Source organism: Neoarius graeffei, chromosome 28 (assembly GCF_027579695.1).
Source record: "Neoarius graeffei isolate fNeoGra1 chromosome 28, fNeoGra1.pri, whole genome shotgun sequence".
Taxonomy (NCBI): domain Eukaryota; kingdom Metazoa; phylum Chordata; class Actinopteri; order Siluriformes; family Ariidae; genus Neoarius; species Neoarius graeffei.
Window position 1 is genome coordinate 46,158,411 of NC_083596.1, and position 27,327 is coordinate 46,185,737.

Genomic DNA, 27,327 nt, shown 5'->3' on the forward strand with positions numbered 1-27,327 from the left:
GGTAAGCTAGCATTGGCCTTTGCTGCTAAGAAGAGTATGTATAATAAGCTTTTTTTTCATGGTATTAAATATTACATTCAGCTAGGTCATCCAGTATTATGCTAGCTGAATGGAATACATCTGATATGCCACAAAAATAAGCCAGCCAATATTATTTGTCACTCAGATCCGTGATCTTCATATTTAAAAAAAAAAAAAAAGTTTTTCAACACAAGATGATAAACTTCATATCCTCAAGCCAACATGTGAGATTCTTTATTATTATATAGACATTCACAAAGTCCCCAAATTTACCAAAAAAAATTAATCGGTTTCCTCACAAGTGACAGATTTGTCATGGTTTCAATTCTCCAGGTCCCAGGTGGAGCTCGTATGAAAAACACAAGTCCGTAGGATATATATTCTTTTACCACCCACTAGAGAGTTTGTTTACAGAAGAGCATAAATCATTGATGAAGGCAAACCTCCATTTTGTTTGCACAACAGTCATTCAACCATGACCATGCTTGGTTATCTCAGTCCCTGACATTACAAAGTTGTAGCCACACATTAGAATCCGGTTCCCACTTTTTAAGAACAGCTGTCACCTGCATGGTCACCTGTACATACGCAATTAAAAAAAAAAAGTCCTGAAAAACTTTGATACCAAAAACATCTTGGCTGATCAACTACATTTCATCTTTAGTGGAGATCTGTAAGTGTTTGAACATTTAATCGAACCTGATTAAAGCACAGTTTGGTTTGGTGTGTAGATACATATCCAGAAGTGCAATTAGTCACATCAGTCTTTGTGTGGTCATGTGTGACTCTCCTGGTGTGGGCCTCGGTTTTATTTGGGGGTTTTCTTCATTCCTGTTTCTTCTGCAACTGTGCCATTTTGTTTCTCATTCTTCGTGCAAACTTCTCCTCAACACAGCACACCCAAAATGGAGACAGTCGGAGCCAACCCGGTAAGATCATCGTCAGAGCGACATGCTGGACCGAGGGATCAGAAGACAAAAAGGGTACGTAAGGGAATGGTTATAGGAACAGTTTGGCCAAAAATGAAATTTAAATTTTATTTAACCCCAAATGTGGTTCAAGTACCAAGCCCAGTTTAGTGTCCGTTTTTTAAATATAAAATACTGCAGCAACAAGATTAATTCATTACTGTGCCTTCATCTTCAGTCAGCACTTTATCTAGGTCAGGGTTGGTGGAACTGCAGCCTGGCCCAGGAACACTGGGCATGAGTCAGGCGTACACCCTGGATTGAAAGCCAGTACATTGCAGGGTACCGTGCGCACACACGCACCCTTTCATACCAAAGGGCAATTTAGGATAGCAGTCCACCTACTGGCATGTTTTTGGGAATCAGAAACCCATGCAGGGGCAGCACGGTGGTGTAGTGGTTAGCGCTGTCACCTCACAGCAAGAAGGTCCTGGGTTCGAGCCCCGGGGCCGGCGAGGGCCTTTCTGTGTGGAGTTTGCATGTTCTCCCCGTGTCTGCGTGGGTTTCCTCCGGGTGCTCCGGTTTCCCCCACAGTCCAAAGACATGCAGGTTAGGTTAACTGGTGACTCTAAATTGACCGTAGGTGTGAATGTGAGCGTGAATGGTTGTCTGTGTCTATGTGTCAGCCCTGTGATGACCTGGCGACTTGTCCAGGGTGTACCCCGCCTTTCGCCCGTAGTCAGCTGGGATAGGCTCCAGCTTGCCTGCGACCCTGTAGAAGGATAAAGCGGCTTGAGATGAGATGAGAAACCCATGCAGACATGGAAAAAAAAAAAAAAAAAAAAAAATACAAAACTCTGCAGTCACCCAAAATCAGGATCAAATGGGGGATCCTGGAGCCTTGAGGTAGTAATTCTAGCTGTCGAAATATATCTATAAAATAAGGGAGGCTTATAGCTACAAATTTAACATAGCAGAAACTGCTCACAAATGAAATTGGAGCTTTTTAGGGCCTGAGCACTGGAGGTGTGTGGCCTTCGGTGTCCACCAGAGGGTACTGCAAGGCCCAATTGTTTTCCTAAGGATTCTTATTATTTAATTTATTCTTATCCATCCATCATCTGTAGCCGCTTATCCTGTGTAGGGTCGCAGGCAAGCTGGAGCCTATCCCATCTGACTGAGTGAGAGGCGGGGTTCACCCTGGACAAGTCGCCAGATCATCGCAGGGCTAACACAGAGAAACAACCATTTACACCTACGGTCAATTTAGAGCCACCAATTATCCTAACTGCATGTCTTTGGACTGTGGGGGAAACCGGAGCACCTGGAGGAAACCCACGCGGACACGGAGAGAACATGTAAACTCCACACAGAAAGGCCCTCGTCAGCCACTGGGCTCAAACCCAGAACCTTCTTGCTGTGAAGCAGCAGTGCTAACCACTACACCACTGTGCCCTTATTATTATTATTCAAGACGGCCATTTTTGAGGCGGTTCCCTTGATGAAAATTGGTACACACATCAGTCCTGGCCACTGCTAGTCAGCAATACAGGCTCGGCCCCAGGTGTGTCCTAGTCTGGTTAACACCAGACCATATCACAAGTGAAATATGGTCTGGAATCCGCCTATTGAATTTCTCGTAGGGGAGGTGTGGTTTACGATTGTCAACAGCCGTTTATTGGATGTTGCGAATGTCTATCATTTGGCGTATACGTAGCCCATGGCCAATCATGACAGTTGTACCCGGTGACGTAGTTAGAGCGACGAAGAGGAGAAGGAAAGAGAAGGCAAAACAAAAATAGGAAAACAATGGCACCGAACGATTACTGCCGTTTGTGCAAGACAAAGCTTGATCGAAAGTTTGGTTCGTATCGCTCGCCGCCATGTTAAATGTAATCCGTAAACAGTCCCAAATAAACTACAAGCTTCCGTTTGTCGAGTAGTATGCGTCACCGTCTTTCCACCTCTCCCCACTCTCTGATTGGCTCCCTAACTCAGGCGAGCCTTTAGACCATAGTTTCCATGCTGTCTTTTCAGATCGGAACGATTGTGCAAAGCAGCATGGGATTTCCCAGGCTAGGTGTGTCCGGGGACGCCATAGCACCCCCACACGTCATTTGAGACTTTTGCCCCGTATATAGCTTCACCCATTTGTGTCAAATTCGGTAGGTGTGTGGGGTGCCCAAGGACAAAAACTAATGCACATTGTATTAACCATACCAAACATGAAGTGGTTATTTTTGTTTGTGCATTTTGACATTCTCCTCCGAGGCAGTTTGTTGGATTCATGCCAGATTTGGTATACTGGAAGTGCTTGGACCCTTCATCGCCACTTGTGGCTATATTTCATAACTTATCCAAATCACTTCAAAATGTGGGGCGGCACGGTAGTGTAGTGGTTAGCGCTGTCACCTCACAGCAAGAAGGTCCGGGTTCGAGCCCCGTGGCCGGCGAGGGCCTTTCTGTGCGGAGTTTGCATGTTCTCCGCGTGTCCACGTGGGTTTACTCCGGGTGCTCCGGTTTCCCCCACAGTCCAAAGACATGCAGGTTAGGTTAACTGGTGACTCTAAATTGACCGTAGGTGTGAATGTGAGTGTGAATGGTTGTCTGTGTCTATGTGTCAGCCCTGTGATGACCTGGCGACTTGTCCAGGGTGCCTTTCGCCCGTAGTCAGCTGGGATAGGCTCCAGCTCGCCTGCGACCCTGTAGAACAGGATAAAGTGGCTACAGATAATGAGATGAGACTTCAAAATGTATAGTTTTGGCTTCAAACAGTTTGCCAAACCTTTGACACAAGTCTGAAGCTGCAGTGACCCCAAACTAAGTGCTGAGGAAGAAAGTGATTTAATCTGTTTGCTCTGAAGTGTCCTTTTGTTAAAAGATGGGACAATGCGAAACTAGAGGCTGTAAGCTAATAGGTCCCGTGCAACATTAAAAACCCAAACATCCAGGGCCAAACAGGTTTAGCTGTGTTTTAAATGTGGCATATAATACTGTGCGTGCGTGTGTTATATTAATTATGGGTGTCTGTTGCATTGTATGTTGAGATTTGTATTCAGAAGAAAAAGGCTGGCTGTATGTGTTCGGTCACTGTAGACTTCACGTACTGTACAGTGTGTGTACCTGCAGGGCGTGCGTAATACAGCCACTAGTGAAGGAGCTGTAACCCACAGTGTCGAGAGCATCTCTTGCAAATGACGCTGCGCTTTTCACCAGAAGATTCACCTCAATGTTGTACGTCATATTCGTGGACACGATGAGCGGAGTCAAGCACTAACAGGAAAGAGAGACACTAGTTAGAGTGAAGCCTTTATTTGTCACAAGCATAGTGAAATTCATCCTCTGTATTTAACCCATCTGAAGCAGTGAACACATGCATGCGCTCCAAATGTTCTGGATTTGGAGAATGATTTTAAAAAAGCCATCAGGATTGCAGGTGACCCCACCCATCCATCTCACAGCCTCTTCAGCCTGCTGCCGTCGGGGAGGAGACTGCGGAGTCTCCGGGCCAAAACCAGCAGGCTCAAGAACAGGTTTCTTTCACCAGGCGGTCAGGAGGCTCAACTCCCTCCCTGTTCTGCCCCTCCTCTGCCCCCTGCCACAGATTCTGCTCGCACACACCCCTGCCATTCTCACAGCCCCCCCCAACACACCTCATCGTTCATTAATACACTGGACTCAGGGACTGCACATCTCACTTTACCTTGCTCATTTGCACTATTCCGCACTACCTCATCTTAACAGCTGCTAGTTTGTTTATACTGCTTGTTTCATGTTTACCTGCTATACCTCAAGTGCCCTTGACTGTTTGGTTATTTTTTATATATATATATATATATATAAATAAAAATGTGCTGTCAAAATATTTAATCGCGATTAATGTCGTGACTGTCATAGTTAACTCGCGATTAATCGCACATTTTTGTCACATGAAAAACCATTGTAATTCTCTTAGCATAAAGTGAATGGGCTTGCTCACCGTTCGAACTATGGGGGGTACACGGGGGATCCAAGATCCCCTGAAACAGACACGAGATCCCTTGAAAACATGATTTGGGAAATGTTGGGGGGGGGGGGGGGGGGGGGGGTCTCTAAAATATTGGCAAAATGATGTTTATTGACATAGCAATCGTGTGTAACGGGAAGCATTTGCATATCCGAAGTGAGCGCGTGATGGAGAGCCGCGCTCTGAGACAAGCGCAAGCACCCCCTCCCCCCCCAAGGGAAAATAAGGGACCCCCCCCGAAAATATCGGCATAGTTCGAACACTGGTTGTACCAATTTTTTTTTTTATTGCAGAGCATAACACGTCTTGTCACAGCCACTGCAAAGTGGGGCTGGAGCCGCCGATGGGAAAACGAAACTTAAGCCGAGCACCGTGGCTCTTCGGGGGAGGGCAGAGGACTCTGGCTGTGCGGGGCGTGGCATCATGTCACAGAGCGTTAATCTCGCGATAAAAAAAAATTATCGCCGTTAAAATTGAGTCAAGTTAACGCGTTAATAACGTGACATTTTGACAGCATATATGCATGCATATATCAATAAATAAGTGCTGTCAAAAATGTCGCATTATTAACGTGTTAACTTGACTCAATTTTAACGGCGATAATTTTTTATCGCGAGATTAATGCTCTGACATGATGCCACGCCCCGCACAGCCAGAGTCCTCTGCCCTCCCCCGAAGAGCCACGGTGCTCCGATCGTTTTCCCATCGGCGGCTCCAGCCCCACTTTGCAGTGGCTGTGACAAGACGTGTTATGCTCTGCAATAAAAAAACAAACAAACAAACAAAAAAAAACCACGTCTCAGAGCGCGGCTCTCCATCGCGCGCTCACTTCGGATATGTAAATGCTTCCCGTTACACACGATTTCTATGTCAATAAACATCATTTTGCCAATATTTTAGAGACCCCCCCCAACATTTCCCAAATCATGTTTTCAAGGGATCTCACGTCTGTTTCAGGGGATCTCGGATCCCCCGAGTACCCCCGTAGTTCGAACGGTGAGCAAGCCCATTCACTTTTATGCTGATAAGAGAATTACATGGTTTTTCATGTGACAAAAATGTGCGATTAAATTGCGATTAATCGCGAGTTAACTATGACAGTCGCGACATTATTCATTCATCCTCATTCATTCATTATCTCTAGCCGCTTTATCCTTCTACAGGGTCGCAGGCAAGCTGGAGCCTATCCCAGCTGACTACGGGCGAAAGGCGGGGTACACCCTGGACAAGTCGCCAGGTCATCACAGGGCTGACACATAGACACAGACAACCATTCACACCTACGGTCAATTTAGAGTCACCAGTTAACCTAACCTGCATGTCTTTGGACTGTGGGGGAAACCGGAGCACCCGGAGGAAACCCACGCGGACACGGGGAGAACATGCAAACTCCACACAGAAAGGCCCTCGCCGGCCCCGGGGCTCGAACCCAGGACCTTCTTGCTGTGAGGCGACAGCGCTAACCACTACACCACCGTGCCAGTCGCGACATTAATCGCGATTAAATATTTTAATCGCTTGACAGCACTAATATGAGAGAGTGTTTAGTCTACGTCTAGTTCATATCTAGTGTTTATACTGTATATTGTCTGAGTGTTTAGTCTGTCTTGTTCTTATCTAGTGTTTATATTGTTTTTTTTCAATTATTCTATTTTTATTTATTGCATTGCCTGTTTGCACCGTGGGTCAGAGAGGACTGAAATTTCATCTGTGCTGTATGTCGAGCATGTATAGCATATTTGACAATAAAGTTGACTTGACTTTGTAAATGCAATTCTAGCTCTGCTGCTTTTGCAATTTTTTTTTTTTTTTTAATTCCATAAATCCTTAATCTTGCTCCCCCCCTCATCACACCCATGTTCAAACACCACCTGCATCACCAGCTGCTGGGAAACGTGCTGTAAAAGCTCAACTCAAAGTCCACTTTAATAGGAAAACCTGTACACCAGTACATTCGTGCAGTTATCCATCACAATCATGTACAAGCACGGCAATGCAGCAAGTTCTGATGCTTGATGTGAATGCCATTAACTGACGTAAGCTACGTATATTTGCCTGATTTTACACACTGAGCTGCTGCCATGTGATTGGTTGATTGGATACTGTATAACTGAGCAGGTGTCTAGGTGTTCCTATTAAAGCAGATGGTAAATGTATATTAGGTTTGTACTAGTCATTTCCACAGCTCCGTCGTTGTTCTGGAACACAGCCTGTGTTGTGTCTATTTATTTTCGCTCTGCACGTGTTGAAATTTGAGTTGATAGAGTGCTGAAAAGTAGATCAAAGGATCATTCAAGCATTAGAACCAGTATCGCATTAATAAGTGCTCATTTTAAACCCCACATGCACAGAAAGTGACTTCACATCCCTAAACTATTTAAAATGGGCTATTTTTAAAATAATATTGGCTTGCTTTTTTTCGTGGTATATCAGATATATTCCATTCAGCTAGCATGATATTGAATGAGTTGAAGACAAGTAGCTGAATGGAATACATTTGATAGACCATGAAAAAAAAAAAGCCAATAATAATTATTATAATAATACATGTTCCTTTCAGGTGTTCAATGAGTCTCTCAAAATTCTTTCAAAATCTTCTGTATTTAAGGAAGCAAACCTGGCGGCCATGTTTGTTTACACATTGTCCCAGTCGCTCGCTAGGGCAGAAGTTTTACGTCTCCGATGTCTTGACGTCCATGCAATATCGTAAACCACATTCAACGCTCATTTTCCATTGGGTAGTGCAACGTAATACACGTAGGATAAGCGATATGCTAACAATATTGCATGCTATCAAACCAAATGAATAAAACCCGCTAGAAGGGAATAGAACATGCTTTTATTCCATCGAAAAGGTGTCCTGTATGTATAATAAATCAACACGATTGGATTGTATATAGAGTTTAGAATAATCTGACAGATTATTACTTTTGTTTCAAATCAGAAATGATCAAAATAAGACAATAAATTGACATATTTAATCTTTAATAAGTATACGCCCAAGTCAGAATATACTAGTTCAAATTAAAAAAAAAAAAAAAATTTAATCTACATATTATAAATTTTGTAGTTGCTCTTTAAAGGGGTACCAAATATAATATACAGTTGCTGATGTGACAAAGTAACATATTCTTAAGTATTCTATCAAATTTATATACTAGAAAACAACGAAATATCTCGGTAATTGTAAATATAATAGTCGGTATGCTAAAAATGGCACAAAAGTTGCCATTTTTAAAAGACCGTGACGTCAGCCCTACCCACTGCACTAGGAGAGAAGTGTGTAATCATGGCGTCGGGCGCATCAAGTGAAAGCGACCGCTCTGTCGAATCATACGAAGAGATCCCGCAAAAGACACGTCTGGAGGATCGTTATGCTTTCCATCGGTCCTGTTATTACACCCGAAAGCAACATACTGTGGCATCGTGTAGCCGATCACTTACAATTCATCCTACTTTCCGATTCACACGTGCTATTCCCAACCTCAATGAGCCAACACAACTGGGCACATACATATGTCATGAGTGTTACGCAGAGAAAATGAATGTGCATTCTGATTGGATAAAATTAATATCATGGCGGGCTGTTCAAACTGCGGAAATGGTTTGCTTGAGCTACTTTCAAAACACTAACTTTCCAACCTTAGAACAAAAAAAAAAAAAAAAAAAAAAAAAAAAAAAAACTTTTGTAAGTCTTGAATAAGGTTCGTTAATGTGTGTTTTGTTATATTTACTCTATATATTGCCCTCTGTTCCCCTTTAAGGCATTTATGGGAAAGGTTTTAGGCGAGATAGATTTCAGCCATTACACCGAATGCCTTTCTATGATCAATGACATGCGAGATGGAGATATTCGCTCATTTTGCTGAAAAGATACATGTTCCTCTAAAGCAGCAATCCTTTGCCGTGTGTAAAGATACCTGAACTGTGATTCCTTGTGGCTCGTATTCTGCATGAAGACTGCGAGAGAAATACGTCACAAATGCCTGGCAGAGAGAGAAACATCACGTTATTTAGTGCACGTGTTTTTGTTTTTTTTTTTCCCTGTATTTGCCGAATGCCTGCGTTCATGTTACCTTCGTAGCCGAGTACAGGGCAAGCATGGGCTGAGGCTGACTACCAGCTTCTGATGAAATGTTGATGACAAGCCCTTTACTCCTACAGAGATACATGCATTAGTACCAGGAGATCTGCATTCACACAGATCGAGATCATCAAGACAAAAAGGTCTGTATGTACCTTTCGACCATCTGTGGTAAAATCAGTCTGCTCATCTAAAATTACAACACAACCGTCAGGATCATCACCATCTACATGATGAGCTCATTGTATTCTTGGCACGACATGTGCTACATTCAGAGAGCAATGAACAGGTGGTTGTGGATGTACACAGACCGGTGCGTACCTGTGTGACGGACAGGACGTTACAGTTGATCACGTCAGTGATTTTCTGGAAAGGAGTTTAAACAGGATTCAATATCATGATGAACATATCCACCAATATGTTTGTTTCACTGCCAATGTCGCACTACCTTTTCAGAGTCAGGAACATCTAAGAACTTCACCAAGGTTCCAGAAAAAGTCATTCCCACATTATTCACTACAGAGAGAAAGAGAGAATGGATGCATGCAAAAAGGTGCACAAGTCAACTTATTTCAATGTATTCCTGATCTTTGCTGAGCTCTTATTCTTTTACACCCCCCCCCAAGGTGGTGTGTAATAGGATCGTTGCATAACTATACAGGAAGAACATGTTCCTACAGGTTCTTTTCCTATTAACCTGGATGATTTTTAGAAATGCTGAGCACGTTTTTTTTTTTTTTTTTACTTGTGCAACTTAGAACACCATCGTGTAACTTTTTCTATGTGGAAAAAGGAGGGAAAAAAAAAAAAGCTTTACACCCCTCATTATTTTATCCACATTTGCTGGATATGACCAATCGCATGCTCTGATTGGCTACTCTGCTACTAGGATATCAGCTTATATACCGTGAGTAGAGAAAACAAAATGGTGGCGCACGTTGCTGAACCAATCAAGGACGAAATAAAAACTCTACTTGAACCCCCCCCCGAAAAAAAAGCAACAAAATATGGAATAAAAGTATTTGATGGTAGGGCTGCACGATATCAAAAATGCGATATTCGATAACATGACTGAATATCTCGATATCGATATGCATCACGATAATTAAATATATAATGTTTTTCTTACCTCTACTCGACGTTCTGCCCTGTATCTAGCATTTAAAAAACAAAAAAACAAACAAACAAAAAAAAAAAACACCACAATGCATCGCTTCCATCTCATCTCATTATCTGTAGCCGCTTTATCCTGTTCTACAGGGTTGCAGGCAAGCTGGAGCCTATCCCAGCTGACTACGGGCGAAAGGCGGGGTACACCCTGGACAAGTCGCCAGGTCATCACAGGGCTGACACATAGACACAGACAACCATTCACACTCACATTCACACCTACGCTCAATTTAGAGTCACCAGTTAACCTAACCTGCATGTCTTTGGACTGTGGGGGAAACCGGAGCACCCGGAGGAAACCCACGCGGACACGGGGAGAACATGCAAACTCCGCACAGAAAGGCCCTCGCCGGCCACGGGGCTCGAACCCGGACCTTCTTGCTGTGAGGCGACAGCGCTAACCACTACACCACCGTGCCGCCCGCATCGCTTCCATTCCAACATTATTTTTTATTGGAAAAACATGGCTACACCTGCAATGGTGTCCATCAATCATCTTTAAATCTTAATTTTTGTGAGCGCAGCAGAAAATATCTTAAGTTGAAGTAAACAAAAAACTGAAAACTACATTACATTAACATAAAGCATTCAAAATGGCAATTTCAGCGGCTCCCGGGAGATGAAGGTGAGCAACACAGATTCACCATAAACTCACACAATCTGTTAATAACACATGCGGGTGAGAGAGCAGTGGTGTGTGTGTGAGTGAGAGAGCGGTAGTGCGTGCGTGTGTGTGAGAGAGAGAGAGAGAGAGGTAGTGCGCGTGTGTGTGTGTGTGTGTGTGTGTGAGTGAGAGAGAGAGAGAGAGCAGTTTTATGTTTTTATGCTGCTGTACAGCAGTGTTTGTCCCAGTGAGCCGCCCCACCACTGTTTTACAGGTACATGTCTTGCAAAGTACCTGAGTTTGCAGTACATCACCCCTCCTGAATCCAAAGTACTTCCAAATAGCAGACGTGCATTTTTTTTTTTGGAAACCAGTTCCTCCTCGGCGGCACGGTGGTGTAGTGGTTAGCACTGTCGCCTCACAGCAAGGTGGTCCTGGGTTCGAGCCCCGTGGCCGGCGAGGGCCTTTCTGTGCGGAGTTTGCATGTTCTCCCCGTGTCCGCGTGGGTTTCCTCCGGGTGCTCCGGTTTCCCCCACAGTCCAAAGACATGCAGGTTAGGTTAACTGGTGACTCTAAATTGACCGTAGGTGTGAATGTGAGTGTGAATGGTTGTCTGTGTCTATGTGTCAGCCCTGTGATGACCTGCTGACTTGTCCAGGGTGTACCCCGCCTTTCGCCCGTAGTCAGCTGGGATAGGCTCCAGCTTGCCTGCGACCCTGTAGAACAGGATAAAGCGGCTAGAGATAATGAGATGAGATCCTCCTCACACAAGTTTGTCTCACCACACTTGCTCCTGCCTTCCGCCATCACCACAAGGCTTTTACTTGTTTTGCAATAGGGGGGCGGAGTTATCCTGTGGCACTTGTTGACATTCAAATGTGATTGGACGGCACAGAAAAATGTGCCTTTTATCGAAATTTAAGTAATTTTTGCGGTATGTGTATCGCAAACTATGATATCGCGATATCGATACTTTTTCGATATATTGTGCAGCCCTATTTGATGGTAATATTTTTCTTCAAGAATTATTACAGCATTTTTCACAAATTGCTTCTGTCATTTTGCTGGTTTGTTTACATTATAAGCAGAAATGATTGTCAGATGTTTTGTATAAAGTTTTTATTTATAAAGTTTGCGCAAAAAAAAAAAGCTCTGCTGTTCAAAATCCAGTGAATGTGGATAGAATAAAGCAGTTACTCCATTCAATCTCGTCATACGTGGCTTATAGCCGACTCGGTGCCACAAGCCTCATCGGCTATCAGCTCATGTACAACTCTTTCGTGGAATAACTTAAATATATTACTAGTAATCAAAATCCTTCACGAAATGGGCCTTGATACAAAGCCAGTATAGAAAAACGATATGGCCAATACAAACTACTTTTAGAGACTGTTCCAAAGCATCCATCATTCTGGAGATTTACGCAAAAGTAACGACACATGACGTGACTATTTTCAGAGTTTTCAAAATCTGCTAGTATAATAGAGAGCAATCGTTAAAATGGAAAGAAACAGAAAAAACACTTTTTTTAGTCACTGAGAACAGAACTTAAAACTTCTACACACCTAGATGGAGTAACATGTAGGTGCAGCTTCACAAATTATCAGCTGTATGTCAGCAGTGTTGGGCACGCTACTTTCAAAAAGTAATTAGTTATAGTTACTAGTTACTTTTCCCAAAAAGTAACCGAGTTAGTAACGGAGTTACTTTGTCTTAAAAGTAACTAATTACTAGGGAAAGTAATTATTCCGTTACATTTTGTTCCCCCTCAAAAAAAAAAAAATCAAATTCAATTAGTGTAATCATAATAAAAGTGAATGTTAAATGTGTTTAATGACTGAAATGGACACTTAACAGAACCAATTAGTAATGTTATCTACACTATATTTTTGTGGGACAATGTGAGATAAGACATCTATCAAATTTAATATATTTTTGTAGTTATTAAAATTATGTTACTAATTACTGGCCACTGACGAGGACAAACGCTTTATTCCTCAACAATGTGCATTGCACGTAGACATTTTTGCCTTTTATTTCAAGTAATGGCTGTATTTCCAATGTGAAAGCGCAGTGCTGGGCTGACTGCTCGCCATCGCTGTGTCTTCCGATTGTAATGGCCCTTTTCCACTACCCTTTTTCAGCTCGCTTCAGCCCGACATGGCTCGCGTTTCGACTACCAAAGAACAGCACGACTCGGCTCGCTTCAGCCCTGCTTAGCCCCTAAAACTCGCACCGTTTTGGAGTGGGGCTGAAGCGAGCCAAAGCGAGCCGAGTGAGGCTGGGGGCGTGAGCAGACACTCCCCTGTGCACTGATTGGTGAGGAGGAGTGTCCTCACATCCCCACACACGCCCCGCGAGCATGCTGGGATCTGTAAACACCGTAAACCCGGAAGAATAATTACGAATTACGAGAATTTTTGAAGCCTTATGCACCTCGCCTCATCTATACGCTCTTGCCAGTATCTGTTGGTGTTGTCGGTGACAAGCCACAGCACCAAGACCAGCAACACTAACGACTCCATGTCCTCCATGTTTATTGTTTACTCTCCGGGTCGTGAGACTACCGCTTAAAAGCTCACTGATGTCACTGTTGGCGCCGCTTAACGACATCACGTGACGTCCACCCACTTTCGCTAACTCCACCCAATGTGTCCACCCACTTCCAGCCAGCACGGTTCAGCGCGGTTGTAGTCGAAATGCAACTCCAACAGCCCTGCTCAGCTCGACTCAGCACGGCACAGCCGCGTTTGTAGTGGAAAAGCGGCAAAAGTGTGCGCAGTAGTGCAGTAGGCGGAGCCTACCTACGTATGCTGTCTAAATCTACTCTGATTGGCTTACTATGCCGTTGTCTCGCATCTCCCCGCCCCACATTAAAGCAGAGTAAAGAAAGGCTGAACGAGCCGTGTGCCAGATGAGAACAGCTTTAATAAAGTAACGCATAGTATTTTATTGTAAGTAATGGGAACGGCGTTATAACGATGTAAAAAGTAATTAGATTACTCGTTACTAAGAAAAAGTAACGCCGTTAATTTCTAACGCCGTTATTCCCATCACTGTATGTCAGTTTGTTATGGCATGATGGCTTGCGTTATATATTACATTAACGGCACTCAGCAGACGCTCTTATCCAGAGCGATGGACAACATACCAGAGCAGCCTGGGGAGCAGTTGGGGGTTCGGTGCCTTGCTCAAGGGTACTTCAGCTGCTGGTCCAGGGAATCAAACCAGCAACGTTTTAGTCCCAAAACAGCTTCTCTAACCTTTAGGCCACAGCAATCTATCCTGAATACTTCCTTTCCCTTTTTTTTTTTTTTCTAACTTCAAGAGAGGAGAAAAAAAAAAGGCTGTTGAGGGAACAACTGTTTCTAGCTGCTATAATGCAAGTGATAAACAGGAACTACCTTGTTTGGCAGACATTTCACACTAAATATAAATGGGTAGACATTTCTCAATACAACATGGTTCTTTTAATAAAAAAAAAAAAAAATTGTTTAAACGCAATAAGACACTTTGGGATGCGTTACATAAATATAAGCAACTTAAGGGTGGCCTTTGTGTAACATCCAGTTGCATAACACCTGCAAGAGGAGGGCATAAATCTCCAGATCATTGTGAAAAAAAAAAAATCAATTTTAAGTGAAAACTGCCTGGAATGATTTGGGTTTGAGCCCTGCAATCGAACACGCACTCCTATCACCAATTCTTTCCAGTGTTCCTGTCACATTGTTAGTGCTACCTGGTGGTTCAATTATGAGAACTGGGTTCAAGCCTCTACTTGAGATGTTTTTTTTTTTTTTAATTAAAGTGTAACACTAATACCACCTCCAGTTTGACTCGTAATGTCCTGTGAATCTTTCTTGCATTTTTTTTTGTTTCTCTTGGCTCATACTCCGTATAATCTTTCATGTTACCCAGAATGCCAATCTCCAGGCCTTTGAGTTTTTCTGCTATAGCTGGATAAATACAGAGGCCCTCAGTGAAGTCCGCTTGAATGATTCGAGTCTGCCGTTGATAACGTGATTCTGAAACAAACACATTCAGAAAAGAAAAAAAAAAAAAAGTTACTTATTTGTCTTTATGGAGGTAATTAGGATGCATTTCAACTGTAGGATTTAATAAGACCCTTTCTACATTGTATAAAAATAAAAAGGTTCCTTAATTGTTCTTTGGATACACAGGAGTTCTACACTACTGTTCAAAAGTTTGGGGTCACCCAGACAATTTTGTGTTTTCCATGAAAAGTCACACTTATTTACCACCATAAGCTGTAAAATGAATAGAAAATATATAGGCAAGACATTTTTCTGGCCATTTTGAGCATTTAATCGACCCCACAAATGTGATGCTCCAGAAACTCAATCTGCTCAAAGGAAGGTCAGTTTTATAGCTTCTCTAAAGAGCTCAACTGTTTTCAGCTGTGCTAACATGATTGTACAAGGGTTTTCTAATCATCCATTAGCCTTCTGAGGCAATGAGCAAACACATTGTACCATTAGAACACTGGAGTGAGAGTTGCTGGAAATGGGCCTCTATACACCTATGGAGATATTGCACCAAAAACCAGACATTTGCAGCTAGAATAGTCATTTACCACATTAGCAATGTATAGAGTGGATTTCTGATTAGTTTAAAATGATCTGCATTGAAAAGAACAGTGCTTTTCTTTCAAAAATAACGACATTTCAAAGTGACCCCAAACTTTTGAACGGTAGTGTACATGCAACACCCTTTTGTGAAGGACCTTCAGGGGTTCCTCCAAACTACAGATACAACCGAAACTGAATACTTTATTTAGAATGAACAGATCATGTGTTATAAATGGAGGTGTGCATGGACTGGGTTTTTGCTTTCATGTGGGCAGATAGATGGTGAGATATGAAGCTTGCAAGACGAAGAAAGACCATGCCCTTTAACATGAACAATGTATTTACAGCAATAGATTTACTTCATTCATTCATAGCAATTGCCTAGCTAGAGTCATGGTGGAATTAGTCTCCTAGTTTGTTTATATTTTGGGGAAATGGGATCAAATAAAATCCTTAGAAAATACCGTTAACAGGTAGAGAGAGAAAAAAAATAAAAACTTGCCGTGTGGGATTAAAAGTGCAAAAAAGATAAAGAAAAAACCCTATCCAATTTAGGCCATGCACACGGAGCACTAAACAGAACAGATATATTCAAGTTATTCCACGACATCGAGTCGTACATGAGCTGATGGTTGACGAGGCGCATAGCTCCAAGTCAGCTATAATCCACGTACGACGAGATTGAGTGGAAAAACTTTTATTCCATCCACATTCACTGGATTTTGAGAAACAGAACATTTATTTGTTAATTCGATAAATAAAAACTTTATTCAAGATGTCCAACAAAATCATTTTCGCTTAGAATGTAAGCAAACTGGCGAAATGACCGGAGCAATTTGTGGAAAAGGCTATAATAATTCTTGAAAAATAAAGATGCATTTGTACCATCAAATATTTTCATTCCATATTTCAGGGTTTTGTTTCTGAGTAGTTTTTATTTAGTCCTTGGTTGGTTCAGCAACACGCGTCGCCATTTTGTTTTTCTCTACTCACAGTATATGAGCTGATAGCCTAGTAGTAAAGTAGCCAGTCAGAGCACGTGATTGCTCATATCCAGTGAATGTGGATAGAATAAAAGTTGCATTATACCCTTACTTGAGACAAAAAAACGAAACAATGGTGTTAGATGACTCCCCCCCAATGAGTGTAAGGGAAAAAAAAACCAAGAATTGGCTAATCAGTTTTTCCATTTTTTTTTTTTTTTAAATGTTGCTGCCAAAATGAGGCTGATTCCCAAATAACAGGCTTGATCCCTGCATCTAACCTGCGAGCACTCACCAATCTCTTCAGCAACTCTGTGAAGCTTCTCTTGTGTTCGACTGATCAGAACAATGTCCAGTCCTCGTCTGGCGAGCTAACACACAAACCAAAAAAAGAAAAGAAACCCGTAAGACTCATCTACAGCATCAGGACTTCCCTGTGTGGTTCTGAAAGGATAAGTACAGTTCCAAATCAAAAGTTTGCACACACTTTTTGCTAATCTTTGCTTAGATGACGTTATTTCCAAGCTCAGAAGCAGTAAAAGTCCATCTTTCCCTAGATATCAATTTTTACTTCATTCCTTTGGGACCATCTCAATCTTACTTTTGTTTTCTTTTATTGAGGTTTGCCACAATACATACATAAATGGAAAGAGTGGCAGGAGAAGAATACAGGGCAAAGCCCCAATTAACATTCAACCCCTTAACATACAAAACATATTTAGATGATTAAAAACAAGAAAAAAAAAAAAAAAAAAAAAAAAGTCAAAGTAACAAAAATATCCAAGTTAAATAAATATAGGTCATGGTGCCTGGTATGAGTACAATCTTGAATTATAATCGCTACGAAGTAGTTTTTTTTAAACTCAGGAACTGACGTAGACTGCTTTATATAACTAGGGAGACTGTTCCATAATTTTATAGTTCGAGGAAAATACGAGTTAGTGAAAATCTTGCTTATGCGACGTAAGAGGACAAAAGTTGTTAGAATCATAGTTACGAGTTCTATAATGGCTGGTTGCAGGTGACAAAAAAAAAAAAAAATTGACAATTTGCTATTATCCCAACCTTGAATTTGAATAGGAGGACTAAGTCATGTATCCCCCTACAAAATTCTAGAGGGAGTAAATTTAGCTTACACAGCCCGTCATTGTATGTTAACTCTATGGCCGGATAGTTTAGAATAAACTTTGTGGCACGACGCTGGATGTTTTCCAACAGCTTTCGATGTTTAACTGTATAAGGGGACCACAAAGGTGATGCATATTCTAATATAGGCCTAACTAAAGTCATATACAGTAACTGCCTAGTTGATACATCGTAAATATCACGCCCACAAATGCGTTTCACAAGACCTAACACTTTGTTTCCCTTAGCACAAAAGTTCCTCAATATGGGTAGCCCACGCGAGCTTATTAGAAACAACCACCCAGAGATCGAAAGGCTGTTTCCAATACCTTCCCAGCTAGTTGATAATTATCTGGAGTCCCTTTACGTGATCTCAGCTTTGACATGTGCAAAACCTTGCATTTAGAGATGTTAAACTGCATGCCATAATCCATACCCCAGTCATGGAAACAGTTCAAGTCGCTCTGCAAAGAGACGCCGGAACTTGCAGATTCAATAGGGCAATAAAGCTTGCCATCATCTGCAAAGAGGGCGAGGCTCAACCCGTACTCAAGATACCTTGGCATATCGTTAACATGCATCAAAAACAGTAATGGACCCAAGATGGATCCCTGAGGGACTCCAGAAGTGACGGGCAACCACTCCGAAAATGTGCCGTCAAGAACAACCTGTTGATGCCTGTCCGTCAAGTAGCTTTCAAACCACTTTAAAAGCAACCCAGAGACACCATAACAACTAAGCTTGGACAACAGGAGGTAATGAGGGACTTTATCAAATGCCTTGGATAAGTCTAGATGTAAAACATCAACCTCCTGTCCCCCAGCTAGTAAGTCCAAGATGTGATGATTGACTTCAAGAAGCTGAGTTACAGTAGATCTACCTTGCAAGAAACCATGCTGCAGGTGATAAAGAAATGGTATAAAATATGGAGAACAATGTCCAAAGACACAGCGTTCAAAGACTTTTGAAATAATACAGAGTAGAGATATTGGTCTATAATTCTCTGCCAAGGTGGGGTCTCCCTTTTTAAAAACAGGTGAGAGATTCGCATGCTTCCATGCCGAGGGAACAGAACCCAAAGACAAGGACATGAATAATTTACACAGTGACGGTGCTCTCACTAGCAATGTTCTTAAGCAGAGATCCAGGGATACCATCAGGTCCACATGCTTTATTTGGATCCAAGCTCATTAGGACATCGTTCACCTCAGACACTGCAAGTTGTATAGAGTCAAGCCGATCAACGGCGTGCGAAGTCTGGGAACTAGAAAATGATGAAGACGATACTTTGCTAAACACAGAATGGAAAAACTTGTTTAGCAGGTTCGCTTTGCCCTGACTGTCAGTTATAAATGCACAACTGTCCCTGAGAAAATCAGGAGATGGTTTATCTGATGTGCAGGACTTTACATAAGACCAGAAACGCTTTGGATTTTGAGAAATTGAGGCTTTTAGCTTCTCTGAATATTCTTTTCTCAGCCAGCATGGATTTAGCAGACCACCTGAGCTCGTTGTACTTTAATTCAGCCAACACAGATGGATTCTTATGTAATTTTTTCCCCTTTGTAAGCCTCTTAATAGAAAACGAAATTCTTTATCAATCCATGGCGGATCATTAACATTACGAGCTTTGCACTTTGGAATATGCTCGTTAACAGTAGTTAAGGGAAAAAAAAAAAAACCTCACACCAATTTGAAGAGGCATTGATGTCATTTGGAACGAAGCACATATCCCACAAGGTATTTAATAATGTTTGTTTTAGGCCCGTCCAATCAGCTTGCTTAAAGTTGTAAACAAATCGCGTAACTTTAGGCTTTTTTGGTATTTTAAAATCCAGCTCAAAGCTAACCAACTTATGGTCAGTAAAAAGAATATCATTGAAGCCATGAATATACCGGAATTTCTCAGGAATGTAGTTAGAATTAAATCAAGTAGATTATCTCCTCTGGTTGGAAAGTCAATCAACTGCCACAAATAATTGTCTAACCATTTTAGTAAAATAATTATGCAAACAGTCTCCGGTAGTCGCTGTTCCCGTAGACCACGGGTGTCCAAACTGATCCATAAAGGGCCGTGTGGCTGCAGGTTTTCATTCCAGCCATGTAGCAGCACGCCTGATTTGGCTTATTCAATCAACTGACACACCCACCCTTTAATCAAGGGTGGGTGTGGCTGCAAGTATTTGACTGTGTGAAGACAGTTCAGTTGATTGAGCCAAGTCAGGTGCGCTGCTGCATGGCTGGAATGAAAACCTGCAGCCACATGGCCCTTTATGGATCAGTTTGGACACCCCTGCCGTAGACCAAATCAATCTCTGAAAGGTTAAAGTCACCAATCACAATAATCTGGTCAAAACCAGCTTTAGAAGCCAGACAAATTGCTTTTTTTTTAGTTCCTTTAGGCCAGGGGTTTTCAAAGCGTGGGAGAGTCAGCCCCCCCCAGAGAGCAAATAAACAGCACCCCCCCCTTACAATTTTTGTTGCTGCTATACTTAATGTTCCATTCATATTTAAAAAAAAAAAAAAAAAAAGTTGTACACATTTTTCTTCTTTTACACATTTTAAACATCTGTGCTTTTTTTTTTTAAGACATCTTGTTTTACACATTTTAAACATCTCACAGCATCGTTAGCTAGCACCTCTTGGCAGACAACACACTGTGGCAGTGGAGCATCTTCAGATCCAGTCCATGAAAATCCAAACTTTAAATAATCGTGGTCATACTTCCTTCTTTTTTTGCTTGGCCCAGACTCTGTCTCCTCACTCACTGTAGCTTTAGGTACTAAAAATCCATCCATTTTGTCTCTGGCAAAGGCTAGCTGAAGTTTGCTAAATGTCCGCAATAGTAACTTATGGCCCTTTTCCACTACCCTTTTTCAGCTCACTTCAGCCCGACACAGCTCGCGTTTCGACTATCCAAAAACAGCACGACTCCGCTCGCTTCAGCCCTGCTTAGCCCCCAAAACTCGCACGGTTTTGGAGTGGGGCTGAAGCAAGCCAAACCGAGCTGAGTGAGGCTGGGGGCGTGAGGAGACACACCCTGTGCACTGATTGGTGAGGAGGAGTGTCCTCACATGCCCACACACGCCCCGCGAGCACGCTGGGATCTGTAAACACCGCAAACCCGGAAGAAGGAGAGTTACGAATTACGAGAATTATGAAGCCTTATGCGCCTCGCCTCATCTATATGCTCTTGCCAGTATCTGTTGGTGTTGTCGGTGACAACAAGCCACAGCACCAAGACCAGCAACACTAACGACTCCATGTCCTCCATGTTTATTGTTTACTCTCCGGGTCGTGAGACTACCGCTTAAAAGCTCACTGATGTCACTGTTTGCGCCGCCAAACGACATCACCTGACGTCCACCCACTTTCGCTAACTCCACCCAATGTGTCCACCCACTTCCAGCCAGCACGGTTCAGCGCGGTTATAGTCGAAATGCAACTCCAACAGCCCCGCTCAGCTCGACTCAGCACGGCACGGCTCAGCCGTGTTGGTAGTGGAAAAGCGGCATTATTCTGGTTTATTTTTCCTCACGTTGCGCCCCCCCTGAAGAACTCTGGCGCCCTCTAGGGGAGGGCTTTGAAAAGCCCTGCTTTAGGTAGTTTAAATCCGAATCTGGAGGCCTAAAATACACAATAGCCAATAAATTACACCGTTCACTTGGGCGAAGTTCACATGCCAAAGTTTCTGCATCGGTTTCAAGGTTGTTGCGTCAGAGACTCAGTATGTTATTTCTGACTGCCCAAAAAAAAAAAAAAAAAAAAGCCACCTTTTCTTTCACCCCTGTCCCGTCTATGGATGGTGAAATCAGAAGCAGGGAGTAATTCGCAGTCCAGAATGTAGTCTTTCAACCATGACTCCACACAGAAGACAAGGTCCTGTCCAATCGACAAGGCTTGCAGTTCACTACACTTCTTAACCACACTTCTAGAGTTCATATACAAACACCTGATGTTAGAGCAATACGAAGATGGTCTAATGTCTTCATACTGGGGGCCAGGCTTTCTGCTTTCCTGCCTTTCAAGATAAACCCTGCATTTCAACAATTTAACTTGTAAACTAGTTCAGTTTTTTCAGCTTCAAGCATATTATTCAGTAACTGCTTTCTTCTTTTAGTGACTGTAATAAATCTCATCTCATTATCTCTAGCCGCTTTATCCTTCTACAGGGTCGCAGGCAAGCTGGGGCCTATCCCAGCTGACTACGGGCGAAAGGCGGGGTACACCCTGGACAAGTCGCCAGGTCATCACAGGGCTGACACAGACAACCATTCACATTCACACCTACGGTCAATTTAGAGTCACCAGTTAACCTAACCTGCATGTCTTTGGACTGTGGGGGAAACCGGAGCACCCGGAGGAAACCCACGCGGACACGGGGAGAACATGCAAACTCCACACAGAAAGGCCCTCGCCAGCCCCGGGGCTTGAACCCAGGACCTTCTTGCTGTGAGGCGACAGCGCTAACCACTGCACCACCGTGCCGCCCCACTGTAATAAATGTTTTAATCCAAATTATTTGACTTGCAAAAAAGTCATTCAACTTCTGGACTCTCTAGGGCTCAGTATTATCCCACGCTGACCACCCATACTAATGAGCTGGTGGAAAATTCACAGAAATCAGACTGAAACTTCTCGTGTTGTTCACGAGGCTGATGCAACTTAACACACCTTTGCATTCACCTTTAGTCTGAAATCGAGAATAGTATAGGTATTCCTCAGGGTTGCCAGGTCTGTCTGCCTTCCTGGTAAATCATCATCTTGTTTAATGTCAAGTTAGCTGTGTCTATTTTATATACCGATATATGAATAACAAAAAGGGTTGAAATGTGCTACGTTAAGGAAATTTCTGCACTTTTTGTTAAAATATCAATCAATACACATTTCCTGGATTTTGTTTACATCAAGCAAATCTTGTAGCAGTATAATTTATGATGAGACAATGCATTTACAATAACCAAAGTGTAAAACCGTACACTACACTTTTATGGATTTATTATATGGTATAGCTATTCATTAACCTGTAAAGTGACAGCATTTTGCACTTTTACTTCATTGTTTAGTGAAATCTCAGTTGTAATTTATACTTTTTAGTTTCTCATTTGCAGCTTAACTGCCAGTAACTTCATGTTTGTAGCTACAGGACACATCATGAAGATTCTATTTATTCTGGTCCAAGGAAACTGAAAACTAAAAAAAAAAAAAAAAAAAATTAGAGACAAAGGTGATATGAACTTCTGAAAAGTGGGAAACTGTTTCTGTTGAAGAATAAATGTAGATTTAAAGAACAAAAACCCATCACTAACTTCAATAGCGTAGGCTCGTCCAATCCCTGCTGTTGACCCTGTGACCACTGTGGAATTAAAAAAAAAAAAAGTTTTAATAGACAATTTCCTAAAATCCTTTGGGGGTGGGGAGTTTGTTATTTTCATGTTGTACATCTGTATCAGGGTTGGGTAATAATATGATCAATACTATCATAAGAACATCATGATACCTACTGATAATGACCATACTTAGAACAGTGCATCAATGTTATTATAATTCCTTTGATACTCCCTGTAAAAACTGGCTGGAAATTTAGAAGAATTATTGATCCCATTTATTTTTCTCAGTGAAATGCTTCATCAATGTTGGACCAAAACGACTGTATTCCTATAGCGGTCCTTGTTGATGTGTCTTGAGTACATCTGCAGCAGAATTATACATTGTGACACAAGAATTAAGATATTTTTGCCATACGTTGTGTATGCATGCATCTTGATTATGCTCACAAATTCCCCCACAGGCAGCAGGCACAACACTGTGTTCCTTCTAATCTCACCCTCAATAATCATCTTGATTGTCTCTGCCATTTGTGTGGACATTTAATCAGTAGGATGCTTTACATATTACTACAAAGGGTCGAACAGGAGGCTGAAATGGGTCAGAAAATATTTCAGACGCTTCACATTCTACAAACTGGTTGCATGTCGTTATTTATGCGCCATAGTCACCATGTGTCCGTGTTCATTCATCTCATTATCTGTAGCCGCTTTATCCGGTTCTACAGGGTCATAGGAAAGCTGGAGCCTATCCCAGCTGACGACCGGCGAAAGGCGGGGTACACCCTGGACAAGTCACCAGGTCATCACAGGGCTGACACAGACAACCATTCACACCTACGGTCAATTTAGTCACACCAGTTAACCTAACCTGCATGTCTTTGGACTGTGGGGGAAACCGGAGCACCCGGAGGAAACCCACGCGGACACGGGGAGAACATGCAAACTCCGCGCAGAAAGGCCCTCGCCGGCCACGGGGCTCGAACCCGGACCTTCTTGCTGTGAGGCGACAGCGTTAACCACTACACCACCGTGCCACGTTATTATTAAAAATATTTACTAGTCCTTTTTGGAAGATAATGAATGCGAAGGGTCGGGAGCAGGGTTTTGTCCCCCTATTCATTCAAATGTGTGCAAATTCCCCACAAGATTAAGTCCCCCCCTCTCCAGACAGCCTGGAGTACAGCAGCCTTACCAGTGTGTATGCCACAGAATTCCCTTATATAACCCCGATTCCAAAAAAGTTGGGACAAAGTACAAATTGTAAATAAAAACGGAATGCAATAAATTACAAGTCTCAAACTGATATTGTATTCACAATAGAACAGACACCATATCAAATGTTGAAAGTGAGACATTTTTAAAATCTCATGCCAAATATTGGCTCATTAGCAACACATCAAGAGTTGGGACAGGGGCAATAAGAGGCTGGAAAAGTTAAAGGTACAAAAAAAAAAAAAAGGAACAGCTGGAGGACCAAATTGCAACTCATTAGGTCCATTGGCAATAGGTCATTAACATGACTGGGTATAAAAAGAGCATCTTGGAGTGGCAGCGGCTCTCAGAAGTAAAGATGGGAAGAGGATCACCAATCCCCCTAATTCTGCGCCGACAAATAGTGGAGCAATATCAGAAAGGAGTTCAACAGTGTAAAATTGCAAAGAGTTTGAACATATCATCATCTACAGTGCATAATATCAAAAGATTCAGAGAATCTGGAAGAATCTCTGTGCGTAAGGGTCAAGGCCGGAAAACCATACTGGGTGCCCGTGATCTTCGGGCCCTTAGACGGCACTGCATCACATACAGGCATGCTTCTGTATTGGAAATCACACATCATAAAACGGAAGATACAAAAAAAAAAAAAAAAAAGACCCAAGACAGTTGAGCAACTAGAATCCTACATTAGACAAGAATGGGTTAATATTCCTATCCCTAAACTTGAGCAACTTGTCTCCTCAGTCCCCAGACGTTTACAGACTGTTGTAAAGAGAAAAGGGGATGTCTCACAGTGGGAAACATGACCTTGTCCCAACCTTTGAGATGTGGTGTTGTCTCATCTCATCTCATTATCTCTAGCCGCTTTATCCTTCTACAGGGTCGCAGGCAAGCTGGAGCCTATCCCAGCTGACTTCGGGTGAAAGGCGGGGCACACCCTGGACAAGTCGCCAGGTCATCACAGGGCTGACACATAGACACAGACAACCATTCACACTCACACCTACGCTCAATTTAGAGTCACCAGTTAACCTAACCTGCATGTCTTTGGACTGTGGGGGAAACCGGAGCACCCGGAGGAAACCCACGCGGACAACATGCAAACTCCGCACAGAAAGGCCCTCGCCGGCCATGGGGCTTGAACCCGGACCTTCTTGCTGTGAGGCGACAGCGCTAACCACTGTGGTGTTGTCATGAAATTAAAAAAAAACAAAACAAAAAACAAAAAAACCTAATTTCCCCTCTTTAAAATGATACATTTTCTCAGTTTAAACATTTGAAGTCATCTATGTTCTATTCTGAATAAAATATGGAATTTTGAAACTTCCACATCATCGCATCCCATTTTTATTTACAATTTGTACTTCGTCCCAACTTTTTTGGAATCAGGGTTGTATTACTGATAAACCACAGGTGTTTCACAATCACCATCAGAGGCCACGAATAGAAAACCATCAAACATGGCTGGAACAAGTCACAGGTCTCGTGTCAAACCAGTAGGATGCTTTACAGCGTCCGATCAACCCGCCTGGAAGACCCGGAAAGCATTACTAACCAACAGAACCAACAAAAGACTGCTTGGTCCATCATTTTCTTCCACAATGATCCCAACATGCCAGGTGAAGTTGAGTTTCTGCAGTGTTTGGAAGATACTGAAAGATGGATTACAGACATGAGACCTGATGTTTCTCATATTTAGTAGCACACCTTGCATCATTAATAACACAAACTGCTTATTAGACAGCCAGCAATGACGTCAGAGCAGCACCCTGCCAGGTGTAGTAGTACCCTTACCTGCCCACTGTCCGTACCCTCTCAGATCTTCTGGCCAGATTTTGGACAGCACGTACACCTTGAAGCCTTGCCAAGCCCTCCAAGACCACTTCACGAGGAAATACAGCGCCGTGACGCCACCTAGAAAACACAGGAAAGCTCCAAACCCACTGCACTCCACAGAGCCGGCCATGTCAGCACAAGCTCACTGCAGAGATCAGCTGTGCGCCTGCGTGCGTGCTCGCGCGCCTTTAAAACTGGCCACGAGCGCTGGCTTACACGCAATATATACAAGCTCCGCCCACAATTGATCCCAGTGCGCCTGCCATTGTTTAGCAGTCCATTATTTAGTAATACAGGACAAAATCATAATAATAATAATAATAATAATAATAATGAGTTTAATATCTTTTTATAGACAAAGTTGGAAGGTGAACCTTTTTGGAAACGCATGCAACACACACACACATTGCATAAAATAGGCCTACAATTACAGTATCGTGACTCAGACACCACGTGGAGCTGATAATTCAAAACACATCATGCACCGACGGATGCAAAACACTGATAAACGCAGCACATTACATCACAAAGTCCAAACAAAGCACATACAGGCTATCTGTGCATGACAGAAGAACATAAACATCTGCACATGATGTCCTGAGGGTAAAAGAGAAAGTGCGTCCGCTTTATCACCCCATGGTGACACGACCTGTCTTCAGCCTGCCACAGCTGCTCTCAGCCTTGCTGTAGATCTGACAACACTGGAGATTCACTCGTACCATGTAGACTACCGTTCAAAAGTTTGGGGTCACTTAGAAATGTCGTTATTTTTGAAAGAAAAGCACTGTTCTTTTCAACGAAGATCACTTTAAACTAATCAGAAATCCACTCTATACATTGCTAATGTGCTAAATGACTATTCTAGCTGCAAATGTCTGGTTTTTGGTGCAATATCTCCATAGGTGTATTGAGGTATTTCACTCACGTGACCAAGTCATGTGACGCTGCCATTTTGGACGGCACGGCTCGAATCAGTTTGAATGCGAGGAAGGCGACAAACGAAAAACATAAAAGAAAAAGGAGCGAGATGCAGAAAACACCTTCACTATCCAGCGACGTAGGGCATTTACAGGGCGAGCAGAGGGAGAGGTATTTGCAAAAATTGAGGTTAGCAGGCTTAGAGAACGACGTTTACCTGCTTCCACCAGGATTGTTCACTGACAGCTAAGATTTGTTCACGTTTTAATTTACTTTCGGTCCTCAGGATAAACAAAATGTTATTAAATGTCATTGAAATAACTTCTTAGTCTGTTGAGACATGGCCCGTTATAAGTTTTTCCTTTACTGTATTTACTAGTTTACTGAGCGCGCTCCGGGGCAGGCTGGCTGGCTGGCTAGCTAGCGCTCCGGGGCCGGCTGGCTAGCGCTCCGGGGCCGGCTGGCTGGCTAGCTAGCGCTCGGGAGCCGGCTGGCTGGCTAGCGCTCCGGGGCCGGCTGGCTGGCTAGCTAGCGCTCC

General features: G+C 42.7%; 1 protein-coding gene across 1 annotated transcript; it reads right to left on the minus strand.

Moving 5' to 3' along the window:
• Positions 1 to 279: 279 nt before the first annotated feature.
• Positions 280 to 26,001, minus strand: hsd20b2 (hydroxysteroid (20-beta) dehydrogenase 2). The gene is made up of 11 exons (XM_060913433.1): positions 25,830 to 26,001; positions 22,800 to 22,846; positions 16,661 to 16,736; positions 14,708 to 14,818; positions 9,468 to 9,535; positions 9,341 to 9,385; positions 9,175 to 9,209; positions 9,012 to 9,093; positions 8,856 to 8,921; positions 4,053 to 4,202; positions 280 to 975 (listed from the first exon to the last, which is right to left on the minus strand). The coding sequence occupies exons 1-11, from the start codon at positions 25,999 to 26,001 to the stop codon at positions 847 to 849; spliced, it is 981 nt and encodes a 326-aa protein (XP_060769416.1). The 3' UTR covers positions 280 to 846.
• Positions 26,002 to 27,327: the final 1,326 nt, after the last annotated feature.